The sequence below is a fragment of the Theropithecus gelada genome, chromosome 14 (genome assembly GCF_003255815.1).
Source record: "Theropithecus gelada isolate Dixy chromosome 14, Tgel_1.0, whole genome shotgun sequence".
Lineage (NCBI taxonomy): Eukaryota > Metazoa > Chordata > Mammalia > Primates > Cercopithecidae > Theropithecus > Theropithecus gelada.
In genome coordinates, this window is record NC_037682.1 from 64,805,044 (window position 1) to 64,821,176 (window position 16,133).

Here is a 16,133-nt window from a genome sequence, read left to right on the forward strand (position 1 = left end):
ATCTGCTTCAGTTACATATGCAAAGCATTTCATAAAATATTAAGAAGAAAAGTAAGCTTCATAAATAATTAAAGTTTAACAAAAGCTCCTAGGGCCATCTGTTCCCATTTAGGGGATGAATAATATAGAAAGCACTTTAACATTTACAGTATGTTGGATGAATTACCACCAAAATATCTTTGGGAATATGTCACATTTTGAACAAGGTAATAATGATATAAAATAAAAAAATCTAAAAAGTGTCAAACTTCCCTTTAGGTTGCTTTCAGCAGCATAGCAAGAGCAGCATAACAAGCTCTTCATAACAGAAAAGCACATGGCATAAAACTTGTAGGCCTCCTCCAGTACAAGTCAGAACAAAAGGGCACATCTCCTAGACACATTATTCTTATTAAATTTTTATTCCTACCACTTTCAATTTAAATGTAAGAGCATCTCATTTATTTCTCATTTCTGGGGAGTGAGATACTCATATGAGTGAATGCAGAAAATGAAAGTTTATCTCTTTATGTATCCAAACTAGTTCATAAATTCTTAATTCATTTTCTATTAAAATAATACAAGTTAAAGAGAATATAGTAGAAGAGCATGGAAAGCACTATGTGTGAGTGTGTAACCTCAGGCCAAGCCACATAAACTTCTGAGTCCAATTTCCTCCATATAAAATGAACATGGTAATGGCAACCTCATGGGATTCAAAATATACCCCATGCTAAAAGTCTTAAATTGTTAAGTGTGTGTAAAATATTAGCTATCTGTTATGACTATGTTTCCTGTTTTATAAACTAAGGGTAGTGTATCCAGTCCAACTTATTCTTGGAAAAAAACATTTCAAAGAATTTTGCTAGAAGATAACCTCTCTGATAAAATTAGAATAAATGTAATTGGATTAAAAATACAATTTATAATAAAATTAGAAATAAAAATGTCACCCTACCACCCTACCACATATTCCAACTGAATGGAAACTGCAAAACTCATTTCTAAATAATCATGGGTTAATAAGGAGAAAAAACCAGAAATAATAACAAAAGCCCTACATATCACAGAATGCAGTTCAAGCAGAAAGGCACTTTTTTTTTTTTAAGGTTTAAACAAATTTACTTAAAAACAAGAAAGGCTGAAAATATAGGATCTAAATAGAAAAAGAAGTTTGAGAAAGAACAATAACATAAACTGTAAGAAAGTAGAAAGAAATAATGAATATAAAGGCAAAAATTAAGGAAATAGAAACAACACTGAGAAGCACAATAAAGGTCATTTTATCTGGTTCTTGGCAAAGATTAATAAAATAGACTGGTGAGTGTGATCAAAATAAGACGGACAGCACAAACAATATTAAAAACAAAAACAGAGACAATTCTAGAAGCAAACAAGTTTATGACATCAAATCTGATAAATGAAATGGACAATTGTCTAGGAAAATTGGACATTTTAATGAAATGGATAATGGTCTAGGAAAATGTAAGTTACCCAAACATACTGAAAAAGAAACAGAAAACCTAAATGGACAAATAAACATAAAAAATCTAATCACGGCTGGGCATGGTGGTTCATGCCTGTAATCCCAGCACTTTGGGAGGCGAGGAAGGTGGACCAATTGAGGCCAGGACTTCAAGACCAGCCTGACCAATATGGTGAAACCTTGTCTCTACTAAAAATAACAACAATAACAACAATAATAAAATTGTTCACTAGTCAAAAATCAACCACTTTATAGAAGGAACAAAGATAAGATGTTTTTCATAGACTTTTCCCCCAACGTTCTTTTCTGAAAAATTCAAATATATATGCATTAAAATCAAACAAATTATACAGTAAATACTTATATACATACTATATAGATTCTCCAATCAACATTTTACATTTTCCTTTTTTTCTTAGATTTTGGGGGGTAACAATATAAGAAAACAGATATATGCCAGGACTTCAAAGCACCAAGCTAGTGATTTTTGTATTTCCATATCAATCTAGCATTTTTAACACTTTTCTAAACACAGAATTGAGAGCTCTGGTACAGTGAAAATGAGAATATATACACAAGAGGCATTCAGGATGAAGAGTCTGTGCTTTTCCTTCCTGTCTTTGGACACTGTCATGTGAAAATGGATATCCTGATACCTCTCCTAAAAGTATTAGCCAGTCCTCACTCTCCCTGACAAAAAAAAAAAAAAAAGAAAAAAAGAAAAAAAAAAAAAGAATTGAACTGAATCTTTTTAAGTAGCAGCTATGAAATGCATATTTTTTAAAAATGCATTCCTTTAGTCAGGAAACATTTATTGTGCATTTAATTTGTCAGACAAAAAACATTTACTAACCACAGGAACAATTTATCTTCCAATGGATAGTTTCACGACTGCAAAACATTTTAATCTATTGAATCTTGAAGAAAAGTCATTACATTTATTTTCTCTGCATACAATGTGACATGTCAGCAAACTTGATGGATCTCAACACTTTTAAATGAAAAGACTGCCATCAAAGAATTATAGCATATAGATAATAGGGCTTAATTTGAAAAACAAACAAACAAACAAACCAAGACATTGTTGTTTTTATAACAATTACAAAACGCTCCTTTTCCCTTTGTGCTCTTTTAATACTCTTTGTACTGACACATGACCTGTTGTTTCCCCCATGTGAGCAGAGTGCATTTAAATTTTGAGCAGAATATAAAACGTTTAAACCTTTCTGAAAGGCAATGCACATGGCAATGGGCCAATGTTCTAAGCTACCTTGTATCATCACCTCTCTTTTTGCCCTTGGTGCCATCTTCACCAACTCATTACAAAGGAGAACAGAATCTCCTCCAACTTTGTTAGAAAGAATGCTGTTACCAGGAAATTTGTCTGTTAATGCATTCTTCTAATATCACTGGTACCTTCATTTTCTTTGTATGCAGAAATACTTTAGCTTCTAAGTTGGATAACACTACCGTTGCACCAAAGGTAACTTACCTTGCTGGAGTTTTCTAATAAAAACTGGAATGTGTTCTGCACAGCTTGACATGTTTCTAGCTCAGTCCGGCTGAAGGCTATTAAATAATCCTTGAGATGATCATACACATTTCCATCAAGAGCCTGTAATGGAGTAAATAAAAGCAAAAAAAATTATAGTAAAGCTTTGACACATGATACCTTCTGTCTATGAGAAAAGTAGGTATGTTCAGTTTAAAATCTATTATTAATAATAAATGGACAAAAGATATAGATTGTAAGTAAATATGAACAGTTAACAATCACTTGAGAAAATGTTGAATCCCTCTAATAAACAGGAACTAAAAGAGGTAAGATCCAATATTGGTAAAGCTGTGGGAAAACAGGACACAACTTAGAGACAAAATGCGTGGGTTCTGATCTTTGCTCATCTGCTTAGGTGTAGGAGTTAAGTGAAATAATAAATGTGAAAGGATGCAGGCGCAGTGCCTGGAAAAGAGTAGACACTCTATAATATAAATTTCCTCCGTTTTCCCCCTATCATTAATGGTAGGATTATACATTGGTATATGTATATTTACTAAACAGCAGTGACAGAAAAAACACAATAGAAATATTAAAAAAAAGAAAAGTGGGGCCGGGCGCGGTGGCTCACGCCAGCACTTTGGGAGGCCGAGGCGGGCGGATCACAAGGTCAGGAGATCGAGACCATCCTGGTGAACATGGTGAAACCCCGTCTCTACTAAAAATACAAAAGAATTAGCCAGGTGTGGTGGCGGGCGCCTGTAGTCCCAGCTTCTCGGGAGGCTGAGGCAGGAGAACTGCTTGAACCCGGGAGGCGGAGGTTGCAGTGAGCCGAGTTTGTGCCACTGAACTCCAGCTCTGGGTGACAGAGCAAGACTCAGTCTCGGTAAATAAGTAAATAAGTAAGTAAGTAAATAAATAAATAAATAAATAAGGTTGTCTTTTTGTTGTTGGGTTGTAAGACTCCTTTACATATTCTGGATACTAGATTCTTACAACATGTATTATTTACAAATATTTTCTCCCATTTTATGGGCTGTCTTTTCACTTTCTTGAAAGTTTCTTTTGATGTAAAAAAGTTTTACTTTAAAAAAAATGAGATAAGGTCTTGTCATGTTTCCAAGGCTGGACTCAAACTTCTGGGCTCCAGTAATCCGTCTGTCTCAGCCTCCCAAATAGCTGGGATCACAGGCACTCACCAGGACCATAGGCACTCACCACTGCATCCGGCTTATAAGTTTTAAATTTTGATGCAGTCTAACTTAGCTATTTTTCTTTTTTTTTTCTTTTCTTGAGACAGTCTTGCTCTGTCCCCCAGGCTGGAGTGCAGTGGCGCCATCTCGGCTCACTGCAAGCTCTGCCTCCCAGGTTCATACCATTCTCCTGCCTCAGTCTCCCAAGTAGCTGGGACTACAGGTGCCTGCCACCACGTCTGGCTGTTTTTTGTTTGTTTGTTTGTATTTTTGTATTTTTAGTAGAGATGGGGTTTCACCGTGTTAGCCAGGATGGTCTTGATCTCCTGACCTCGTGATCCGCGCACCTTGGCCTCCCAAAGTGCTGGGATTACAGACGTGAGCCACCACGCCTGGCCCAGCTATTTTTCTTTTGTTGCTTCTGTGTTGGTATTATATCTAAGAATCCTCAATGGAAGTCTTCCATTGTATCTTATGTTTGGCTGTTCCATTAAACTTTTACTATGTTTTTTTTGGTTTGTTTTTGTTTTTGTTTTTTTAAATACACAAATTCTGTCCCAAAAGCACTGAGTAATAAAGCTGCACCTTCTATAGTGCTTACACCACTAGATGACACCATGGAGCACTTCAAATTTAGGCACTGCAAATATTTTTACTATGATTTCCATGTAATTATGTAACATCACCAGAGACACTGCTGGTGTTAAGTCTGAATAAATTTCCTACATCAGGACATACTTTTCCTGAACTTGTTTAGAAAAAGAAACATATAACATCTTCTGATATAAGGTTTCTGCCTTAGAAATGGTCTTGGTGGACAATCATAACATGATTATGCTTTGGCAGGAAACCACTGGAGTATTTTATTTGAGTACAGCAAATGGTAATACAGGCATCATGAGCTCAAAAAAAAAAAAAAAAAAAAAAAAATAAGGCACGAATTTTAAGGTGAACCAAATACCCACACAGTTTCTATTATCTCAGTAAAATATAAACAGTATCCACTGTGCCTGGGCTCTGTGCTAGCTGTATGGGTCTGAGTGAGAGGGAGGAAAAAAGTTGAAAAAAAAAGTACCAAAGTTCTGCTGGTACTTCTGTTTTTGACTTTACTATAATCAGGATTATTTCTGATTATAGATATTTCTCACTAAAGGCAATGTACTATTAATTTTGATAGAAGTATATCACAAATCAGGAATTATACTTTCACTCAGCTTCTTAAATCCTACTTAAAAAAATCTAGCTGGGTACCGTGACATGTGCCTATGATCTCAGCTACTTGGGAGGCTGAGGCAGGAAGACTGTTTGAGCCCAAGAGTTTGAATCTGCAGTGATCTATGATCGTGCCACTGCACCCCAGTCTGGGCAACAGAGCGGGACCCTGTCTTTAAAATAAATAAATAAATGAATAAATAAATAAATAAATTTCTAAACACTTTATAAAGACATTTAAGAAGTAATTTGTTGTTATAGTATATTTCACTTCAGCAATAAAACAGATATTATCTCATCATGAGATAATAACTGACGCATGTATCCCAGGGTCCACCAGTAGACACGATTATCGAAATGGCTGCCAAAGCCTTACCAAAGTGATGGCAGTGGCTGCTGCCATCATGCTGGCTACAGCAGGGAAGTACTGCTGGGGCTGCACACTCCATGGAGCCAGTGGCTCCGGAGCCCAGCCCCTTCTGAGTTGGGATGGGAGCTCCCCAGGTACCACTGCAGTTGCCCAAACTGCAGCTGCAGACCCTGGCCTCCTGGTCTACGGAGCAGGCAGGAGCCCCACCCTCCTGAGAGGGGCTACAGCTGCCCAAACTGCAGCTGTGGATCCGAGCTTCCCTGTGTTCCCAGAGGAGGGCCAGGAAGGGTCCCCTGCCCCTGTCCCTTGCTGGCTTGGGGATGTCTGTTCCTGCTGCCTGGCCTCTCTCTTCTCCTGGAGCCCACTCCGATTAGCAGGGTTGGGACTGAGCCCTAGGGCCTTGAATAGCAGCGGGAGGCAGAGTCCTGGGCAGAAGAGGGTGGGTTCCCAGTAAGGCCCCACCTTCAAGCCAGGGACGGCCTGAAGACTGGGGGTTGGACTGCCAGTCCGGCAGACCAGAGTGGGGACTGGTGGTCCCTCTTCTGGGCCTTCCCATGGCTGCCCATAGACCAATCTGCACACACTTCCCCAATTTTGAGGTCCATAAAAGCCCTGGGCTCAGCCAGAGCAGGGCAAAGGATGGCTAGAGGAAGAAGAGGGCAGAGAGAGGATGGGACGATCAGTTGCAGAGAGGAGTATTCTCTCTGCTAATAGCTGGAGATGATGGGAAGGCCAGCTGCAGAGAGGAGCACTCTCTCCACTGAAAGCTGCAGAGACAACCTGCCAGCAGAGAGGAGCTACTCTCTCTGCTGAGAGCTTCAGAGACCTGCAGAGACATCCGAATGACTTGCCTGTGGAGAAAAGCCACCCTCTCCAGGGCCTCCTCTCTGCTGAGACCTGACACTCCAAGGGACGATATGCCTACAGGGAGGAGCTACCCACTCCTCTGAGCTGTTCCAACAGTAAATAAAACTCTTCTTCTTTACCCTTCACTTGTCTGCCTACCTCATACTTCCTGGACACAGGACAAGAACTCGGGCAAAGGCGCCATGGCCACAGAGGTTTCTAGCCAGAAAAACTGGTACCCCAGAGATCCCGTAACAAAAGGAGGCTGATTAGATATACTGAACTTTTGTTGATAGTTTTGAATTTGATGTAGAAGCATCTTTCTTCACTTACGTTGGCAGAATATCAACCAGAATTATACAGATGTGCATTATTTAACATAAAAGAGTTAAAAAATGGCAACTTGGTGCACTAGTAGTACCTAACTACTTATATGAAAAAGATTTACTTCCAACAGGGATTTGAACCATTCTTTTAAAAAAGGTAAATCCCTACTTAATAGTAATAAATCCTAGTTTTTACTATCTTAACAGTTCACAAGCACAAATGTATTTCAGTCCTGCCCTCTCTTCTTTTCTGGGTAGGCAAAAAACTCTGTAAGCCTTTAAGAGTAAGGAAGATCCTTCAGATATGAGCTGTCTTCCATTTTCTAAGGTCTAACTAAACCAGACGTTCCCAACTTGAAGTATGCCTAAGAATCACTGCAGAGCTTATAAAAGCACAGATTGTTTCAGAGCAGTGAGGCTATTCTGTATGATACTACAATGGTGGATACATGTCATTATACATTTGTCTAAACTGATAATGTACAATACAAAGAATGAACCCTAATGTAAACTATGAATTTGGGGTGATGATGATGGTGTCAATGTATGTTCATCAATTGTAATAAATGTGCCACTCTGATGGGGGATGTTGATAGTGGGAGGAATTGTATGTAGGGGAAGGGAGTGTAAGGGAAATCTCTGTACCTTCTGTTGAATTTTGTTGTGGAACTAAAACTGCTCTAAACAATAAAGTCTGCTTAAAAAAACAGAAACACAAATTGCTGGGCCCCACCCAGAGTCTCTGATTCAGCAGGCTGAATGTGGGCCCTAAGAGTCTGCATTTTCTGCATTTTCTAACAACTTGCCACTGGCCTGGAACCATACTTTGAAAATTACTGGACTGCACAGTTACTTTAGCTGACTAGGTTGAGCATTTATGTGGACTTAGATTCTGGTGACCCTCTGGAAGTAGAGTAGCTGCAGGCAGAGAAGCCTACCATCCTGAATAGGGTCAAGAGGACCAATAGGTACTGTTATTGTAGATGGATCAGCAGCTGTTTTCAACTGGGAATCATGCTCTACTTCAGATGCCAGACAGGAAAGAGCTTGAGCTCTGAAATCAGTTGGATGTAGGTTAGAATCCCAGAGCTTTTACTTACTTTATCATGTTGATGGTCTTCTCATTTATAATTAGGGAAAGTGGGAGTACCACATACTCTACAGGACATAGTGAAGATTAAATAAGGTAAAGGATGTGGTACAATGTTAGTCTTTCTTGCCTTGCTTTAAAATCATCAATGTATTGGCCACATATTGGGTAATGAGTACATGGGGGTCATTATACCGCCTTTTTTTTTATTCAGTGTATGTTGGAAATTTTTCATAAAAAAGCATAAAGAAAATCTGAATATCATATCAGGGAAAAAATTCCACAAAATTTTTTTCAGTGGCTCCCACTGTATATTTTGCAAAGTAGAAATTCTTCAGCAGGCATTGAAGATTCTTTACAATCTGGTCCCAACATAACTCTCTCTCATTAGCACCATCTCTCATCACTGTTCTCTGCATTATACTCTACATCCCAACTATACTGAGTCATTTTGGAAAATGACATTCACTTTCATGTTTCCAATGAAGTTACTCTCTTGGCCTAGAATGTCCTTCCCCCATTCTCTTCCACTTAAATGATAATAATAATGATGGTTAACACAGGCAACTAACATTTACTAATGGCTTACCGAGTTCCCAGTGCTTTATAAAACTGACTCAACTAGCTCTTCCTTAGCGTTCTCACAATATTCTTCTATGTGCTATATGGGTATTATTGCAAATCATGGATTGAATCTTATTTAAGTAGGTGAGAGGAGGCCCAAGTGATCAGAAACCTTTTTCAACGGAGATTAATCTTAAAATATCTTTGTCAGCTATTCAACACCCAGAATTCCCTGAATTTTAATTACCACCTTTGCAAGGCTGTGATACTCATTAACCTGCACATGAACTCATTTTCTGGTGGGTAAGATAGCTGGAGGCCTTCTGGCCTGGGTGAATTACTGCTAGTGTGCATAGAGTTAATGCAGGAGATACAAAAATTAAGAAACAGTTGGAATTCAAAGCACAGGAAGTGGATGAAAACCCTATGATTTGCTCCAGCCCCCTGCCTTAAACTGCAATTGTCTGAACCAATGACAGCATCTAGAGATGAAGTTCAAAGCAATTCTGGATAGTACTGTCTTAACATGGTTTGTGATTAGAAGGCAGATTGCATAAATACTTATATGCAATTTGATTAAAAAGCCAATGATTAGAATAAAAATAGTCTCAAAAATAGAACCAAAGAGCTTGAAAACGCTTTTTACAAACTTCCCATCATAATATTTAAAACACTACATTAAAACCGTTTATACACATGTCAGATTTTCCCAAAAGACCCTTAATTCCTTAAGAACAGGCAGCACTTTCTTCCCTTTATCCTATCCTTAGCAGAGAAGGCCTCTAATAAATGATTATTGAAATGAATCAAACTGAGAAGGGTCTGGGCTACAAAAGCAGACCCCAGTTGTATAAGAGGGAAAGCACCAAAGAAACATTTTGAGAGTGAAGTAGAGAATGAGGCATTTATCTTAACTGGGTCACCTTTATTATGATGAAAAAAATAATATGTTGTGAAAGTTGATTATAAAAATTGGGTCATTCTTGTCATATCCAACTAAATCAATTGAGAGGCCAGGAGGAAAAAGTACTTAGGGCATATAATGTTGCTTTATGAATGTAATTCTCTGCAAGCCCACTGCTGAAACTGCCTGTGGTAACCTGAAACCAGTATTATCTAATAGCTACTGAAACAATCTGTTGTGACTCTAAGACTACCCACTTCTGTCTCTCACCAATCAGAGCTTGCCAGCTCCCCAAAACTTTACTAGTGCCAACCTTCTCTTTGTTCTTTGGACATAATGAAGATCACCCAATCTGTGTGCATGTCCCAAAATGCAACTCTTGTTTTCCAAATAAAACATTTTTTATTTAGAGATTCATCTCTGTATTTTCTTTGACTTCAACAATGTCATTGGCTGGGCGTGGTGGCTCACACCTGTAATCCCAGCAGTTTGGGATCAGGCGGATCACCTGAGGACAGGAGTTTGTAACCAGCCTCACCAACAAGGTAAAACCCTATCTCTACAATACAAGAATTAGCTGGGCGTGGTGGTGCCCATCCATAGTCCCAACTATTTGGGAGGCTGACGCATGAGAATTGCTAGAACCTGGGAGGGAGGCTACAGTAAGCTAAGACCGTGCCACTGCACTCCAGCCTGGGTACAGAGCGAGACTCTGTCTCAAAAACAAAACAACAAAACGTAACTATTCAGACTGACACAACTTTTTAATTTTTAAAGGGTAGCAGGGGTTGAGGAGGAGGGAGGGATGACTAAAGGGTACGAAAGAATAGAATAAGACCTACTATTTGATAGCATAATAGGGTGACTATAGTCAATCATAATTGTACATTTTAAAATAACTTAAGAGTGTAATTTGATTGTAACTCAAGTGACAAATGCTTGAGGGGATGGATACCCCACTCCCCATGATGTGCTTATTTCACACTGCATGCCTGTATCAAAACATCTCATGTGCCTCGCAAATATATATATATATACACCTACTATGTACCCACAAAAATTAATTTTTATTTTTGAAAGGGAGTCTCGCTGTGTCGCCTAGACTGGAGTGCAGTGGTGCAATCAGGGCTCACTGCAACCTCTGCCTCCCAGATTCAAGTGATTCTCCTATCTCAGCCTCCTGAATAGCTGGTATTATAGGCTTGCACCACCATGCACAACTAATTTATTTATTTTTTAAATTTTTATTTATTTATTTTTTTAGTAGAGATGAGGTTTCACCATGTTCATGGATCAGGCTGGTCTTGAGCTCCAGACCTCAAGTGATCCATCTGCCTCAGCCTCCTAAAGTGCTGGGACTACAGGTGTAAGTCACCATGCCCGGCCTTAAATTTTTTTTTTTTAATAAAATAAAATATTTAAAAAACAATTAAAAAAATAATTTCTAATTTTTAAAAATCTTCTGGCCATGCATGGTGGCTCACGCCCGTAATCCCAGCACTTCTGGAGGCCAAGGCGGGTGGATCACGAGGTCAGGAGCTCGAGACCAGCCTGGCCAAGATGGTGAAACCCCATCTCTACTAAAAATACAAAAATTAGCCAGGCGCAGTGGCAGGCACCTGTAATCCCAGCTACTCGGGAGGTTGAGTTAGGAGAATTGCTTGAACCCAGGAGGTGGAGCTTGCACTGAGCCGAGATCGCGCCACTGCACTCTAGTCTGGGTGACAGAGCAAGACTCTGTCTCAAAAAAACAAAAAACTCTTCTTACATCTTGCATAACAGTATCCAACAAACAGCTATCAAATAGAATTGCACAGACAAACAGACAAGATCAGGTGGCTATGCATATATTCTTCACAAGATCTTGCAATAGCGTTCTGGGTCAATGTTCTTGTTTCATTGTTGTTTTAAATTTTTATCAGACTGACTTATATTTTGACTAGACACTACTTCCCTCCTCTGACTTTCAAACCTGTGCATCAAACTGCCTCTTAGACTGAATCATTCTCTTTTCCACCTGCTTTTCTTTTTGGGTTCCTCAGTGTGTGATGCCACTATTCACTTGCCTGCCTGTGGCAGAAACCTGGAAGTCAAGATTTACTTTTCCCTCTGTCTTATCCCCCACATACTGTTAATGACCAAATCTTACTGATTCCACTTCTTAAATATTAACCAAACCCATCCCCTCCTCCTGATCTCCACAGCTACTCCCCTCTGGTCATCCTGTCTCATCCGGATTATTGCAGCAATCTCCTGTTGCCCTGCATCCAACTCTCCCTCTTACCAACTAATTTCCACACTGCAGCTAGGAGGATGTTTCTAAATTGTGTATTTTACTTGACTGCTCTACACTGTTCACTGGCTACCCATCACATCTAGGAAAAGGCTTTTAAAAAAATCATTATGGACCACATTATCTGAACTTGGCATACCTCTTCAGCTTCTTCACTTATTACTCACTCCCCATTCTCCTTCCCTATTACACTTTCTCTACAATGCACAGTTTTTGGCTTCTCCAATATTCCTTTTTTGCCTCTGTGCTTTCACATATTCTTTTCTTCTGCCTTGACTACTCTCTGCTTTCTCTCCTGTGGTCTGGCTCACTCTTATCAGTCTTAGTATCTTCGCTTAATCATCTACTTGGATATCTCTGTTGTCTTTTTGCTTCATAATTCCTGATCATAGCATACAACCTCATGCTGGTGATATTTGTTTGTATGTCCCTCTTTTTGTTTAAGTTCCATAAAGGGAGGCATCAGATCTGTTTACCATTCCATCTTCTGTGTTGAGTATAGAGTTTGGCATACTGGTAGTGCTCAATAAATATCTGTTCAATAAATAACACCAATCGGAATTCACATGATTACAAAAAATGAATAAACCTATACTTGAGCCCCATGACTGAGAAATCTAATGATATTACCTAACATCTATAAAACTGTATACAAGTTAAAGGAGTAACTGATTTCACAAAACTCTAATTCAGTAATTTTCAAATATTTTCAGTAGTGGCATCTTTTTATGTGGAATTCCAAGACATAAAATATATATAACCTTGTAAGCCTTCTTTCTTCTAGCAACAGATCCTGCTCTCCTGACCTCAGGGATAAACTTGCAGGGTAGGCAGATATGCAAGACACAACCTCAAACCACTGTCCTCTGCCCCTAATTACTGGGCGGAGGTGGTCCCTTGACCTAAATTAGGTAATCCCTGGGATAGACGCTGAAAGATTAGTCCAAAATGGCCTCTCCTTCCCACCAAATGGTTATTCTTCCTAGCAAGCAGAGAGTGCCTATCTGTAGTGGGAAAGAATTAAACCAACTCACAGAGAAAAGCAGTGATGAGAAATTTGGCAAAGTGAAGATGGGAATGGTGGACAGAGGACAGGGGCAGTGTCCTCGAATTGGGTAGTTCTTGAGCAAGCACCATCTCATCCTTTCTGTGATCTGGTTACCTGAGCCAACAAATTCCTCTGTTTTGCCTAAGCTACTTTGATTGGGTCATTGTTATTTGCAATCAAAAGACTTTTTACTAAAGAGTAATAAATGATACCCAACTTATATTAGCCATATCCAAATTGTGTCTTTTGGTTGCATTGTAAGGAAAAAAAGTTGACTCACATGGACAATTAATTGCAAGTAATAATAATTCAATTGCTTGCCTTACTATTCCTGGTTCTCTTCAATTAAATAGATCTCAAAGCTTAAAGTAGACAATTTTCATGTCAAAGCTGAATTGCAAATACAACCCAAAAGTTGCATACATTTCTTACAAATTTAAAGTAAAGTAAAAACTATTTATTGCCAGGTACAGTGGCTCATGCCTGTAATTCCAACACTTTTGGAGGCTTAAGTGGGTGTATCACTTGAGCCCAGGAGTTCAGGACTAACTTGGGCAACATAGCAAGACTCCATCTCTACAAATACAAAAATTAGCCAGGTGTGGTAGTATGTGGCTGTAGTCCCAGCTATTCAGGAGGCTGAGGTAGGAGGACTGCCTGAGCCCGGGAGGTTGAGGCTGCAGTGAGCCATGATCACGCCACTGCACTCCAGCCTGGGCAACAGAGTAAGATGCTGTCTCAAAAAAAAAAAAAAAAAAAAAGAGCTATTTAAAGCTTACAACAAATCATAAAAGTATCATAACAATAACAGTTTGAGAAGGGCACGTATGATGAAGATGCATCTGTATCTTGTCTAGCATTTTACATTTAAATGAGCAAAGCACAAGAATGTTCTTAAAGTACACTTGTTTGTTTAAGTGAACAGATACGCACAAATTTCAATTCAAAGAGACCTGTGTGAAGAGCCATGCTTTTTTGTTTGTTTGTTTGTTTGTGAGACGGAGTCTTACTCTGTCGCTCAGGCTGGTGTGCAGTGGCACCATCTCGGCTCACTACAACCTCCACCTCCCAGGTTCAAGAGATTCTCCTGGCCCAGCCTCCCGAGTAGCTGGGATTACAGGTGCACACCACCACACCTGGCTAATTTTTGTATTTTTTAAAGTAGAGACGAGGTTTCACTATGTTGGCCAGGCTGGTCTCAAACTCCTGACCTCAGGTAATCCACTTGCCTCGGCCTCCCAAAGTGCTGGGATCATAGGCATGAGCTGCTGCCCTTGGCCGTAAATTTCTTAATCAATGATAGAATTCACATATGTATGCTCAGAAATGGCAGGATAAGCATTCTTTCAAGGTTTATATAAATGTGAGTTAATCCGGCAGTATGAACTCCTTGGTGGTCTCCAATATGCAAAAACTTGGTAGGTAATTTATCCAAATATACTTTAAAAAAATAGCCAAACTTTTTGACTATTTGATACAAATTTTTAGGGGAATAATTCTGTAATAATTGAGAAACTGAGAAACCATGGGACCTTTGACCAGCCATATGTTTTAATGACCCAGCAATGTTTTTAAACAATTGAATTTGAATGCCTTTAAGCAGCCACGTTCTTTCCAGGTAGCTATTAGGCCACACAGTCCCTTACACATTACCTCTGCCCTCTTTATTCATTTGACCCACTTGATCCCTAAAATCAGTTGAGTTCGGAACCCCAACTCCCAAACTCATAATGTTAAATACTCAAAATAGTGAAGAAAAAAAAAAAGGAATATTCTAAGGACAAATTCAGAAACTTAAAAATCTGGAATGCTCCACCGAACATTTATTTTACAGCAAAGTGTAAACGTCCCAGAACTTGTTTGAAGAAGATTATGATGAATTAGGAGGGAAAATGGGTCATTTTCCTAAGCATTTGATGTAATTTCCCCTAAAGGAAGAACTTTAAACAGTCCCCTCCTTATTTAGATCCAGGAAGGGCACAGATTCTTTAGCAATAAAGTTGTGCTGACATCCCTTGAGTTTCCTTAATGCAGCCTAGAAAAACAAACTCTTCTTTTCTGAGAGCAATGGGCATTTCTAAAATAGCCTTTGGTAAACGTCAAGGATATAAATATGAAGATGATGGTAAATGTGAGTTGTCTTAAAATTAAATCATGAAATTCTACAGTCTTTCTTTGCTGATATTGGAAGAAAACACTGATTGCCTCTTGCTTTTGTTTATCTTTTTCAGAAGACCCCAAGCTATACCTAATCAGGTTAAAAAGAGAAAGGAGCTTTCTACAAATTTAAAGAAATCAAAACAAGTACTGGGCTGTATTTACATTATTGTAAATATCTTCATATGTAGTTGAATTTGTCAATTGATATAAAGTAAAATCTGAAACATATCATCTAATTTTTTATGTGGTTTTTATTTAAAAGCAGAGTTACTTTAGGTTACTTCAGGTTCTGTGAAAGAGGAAACAAATAAGGAAGTTTATGTCTGTAAATTACAAAACCAGGAAAGGAAAATTTCAATGCTGTTTTTCTGTAAAGTTTGTGTTATCCTCTTGCATTACTACTAGCATGCAAGATAAGTCAGATGCCTGAAAAAGATCTGCTGTACTACTTATGCTGACCTAGTTGTGAGTGTGCTAAAACCACATAATATTTAGGTTGCCATCTCAAAATAGCATGGGCAGTAGAAAACCTTGAATGATATATACTTTCATTCAAACCCCAGTTCTACCACTCACTAGCAACCATCACTCTGGGAAGACATTGATCATTCTTGAGCTTTCCATTCCTTATCTGACAGAATCATAAGAGTATGGTATGTGTAAATGGTGGTTATTAAAATAATAGGGCTTAACCATTTCTATATTCTACCAGAGAATTTCATCTATCTCCCTTGTAAGACTATAGTAAGGAATTTTGGTTACAGACTTGGTTTTTGAGTCTGACTCTATTATGTACTTGAGCAGTAGAAATGCTCTAAGTCTGTTACCTTAACTATAAAATAATTAAAACATAGCATCTTCTTAAGAGGTCTGTTAAATCAATATTTTCTATGTACCATTTTAATTCCCTTGTTTCTTTTACTATATATTTTGGCATGGTTGCCTGGGAATTATCAGTGTGATTTTGTCAAACTCAAGAATCTTGACCATGCGCCATGGCTCATGCCTGTAATCCCAGTACTTTGGAAGGCCAAGATGGGAGGCTTGCTTGAGGCCAGGAGTTGGAGACCAGCCTGGTCAACATAGCAAGACTCCATCTCTAATTTAGAAAAGAAATAACAATTTTTTAAAAAGAATCTCAATTGACTGACCTTTAAATTCAGCTTC

At 38.7% G+C, this 16,133-nt stretch overlaps 1 protein-coding gene across 4 annotated transcripts in view; it reads right to left on the reverse strand.

Moving 5' to 3' along the window:
- FCHSD2 (FCH and double SH3 domains 2) overlaps nucleotides 1-16,133 on the reverse strand; it is a 318,379-nt gene that overhangs the window by 84,043 nt on the left and 218,203 nt on the right. For all 4 annotated transcript variants that reach the window (XM_025355582.1, XM_025355581.1, XM_025355580.1 and 1 more), the window contains one exon: nucleotides 2,958-3,080. In XM_025355582.1, the coding sequence (XP_025211367.1) occupies nucleotides 2,958-3,080 (123 nt within the window). The remainder of the gene's footprint in view (nucleotides 1-2,957; nucleotides 3,081-16,133) is intronic.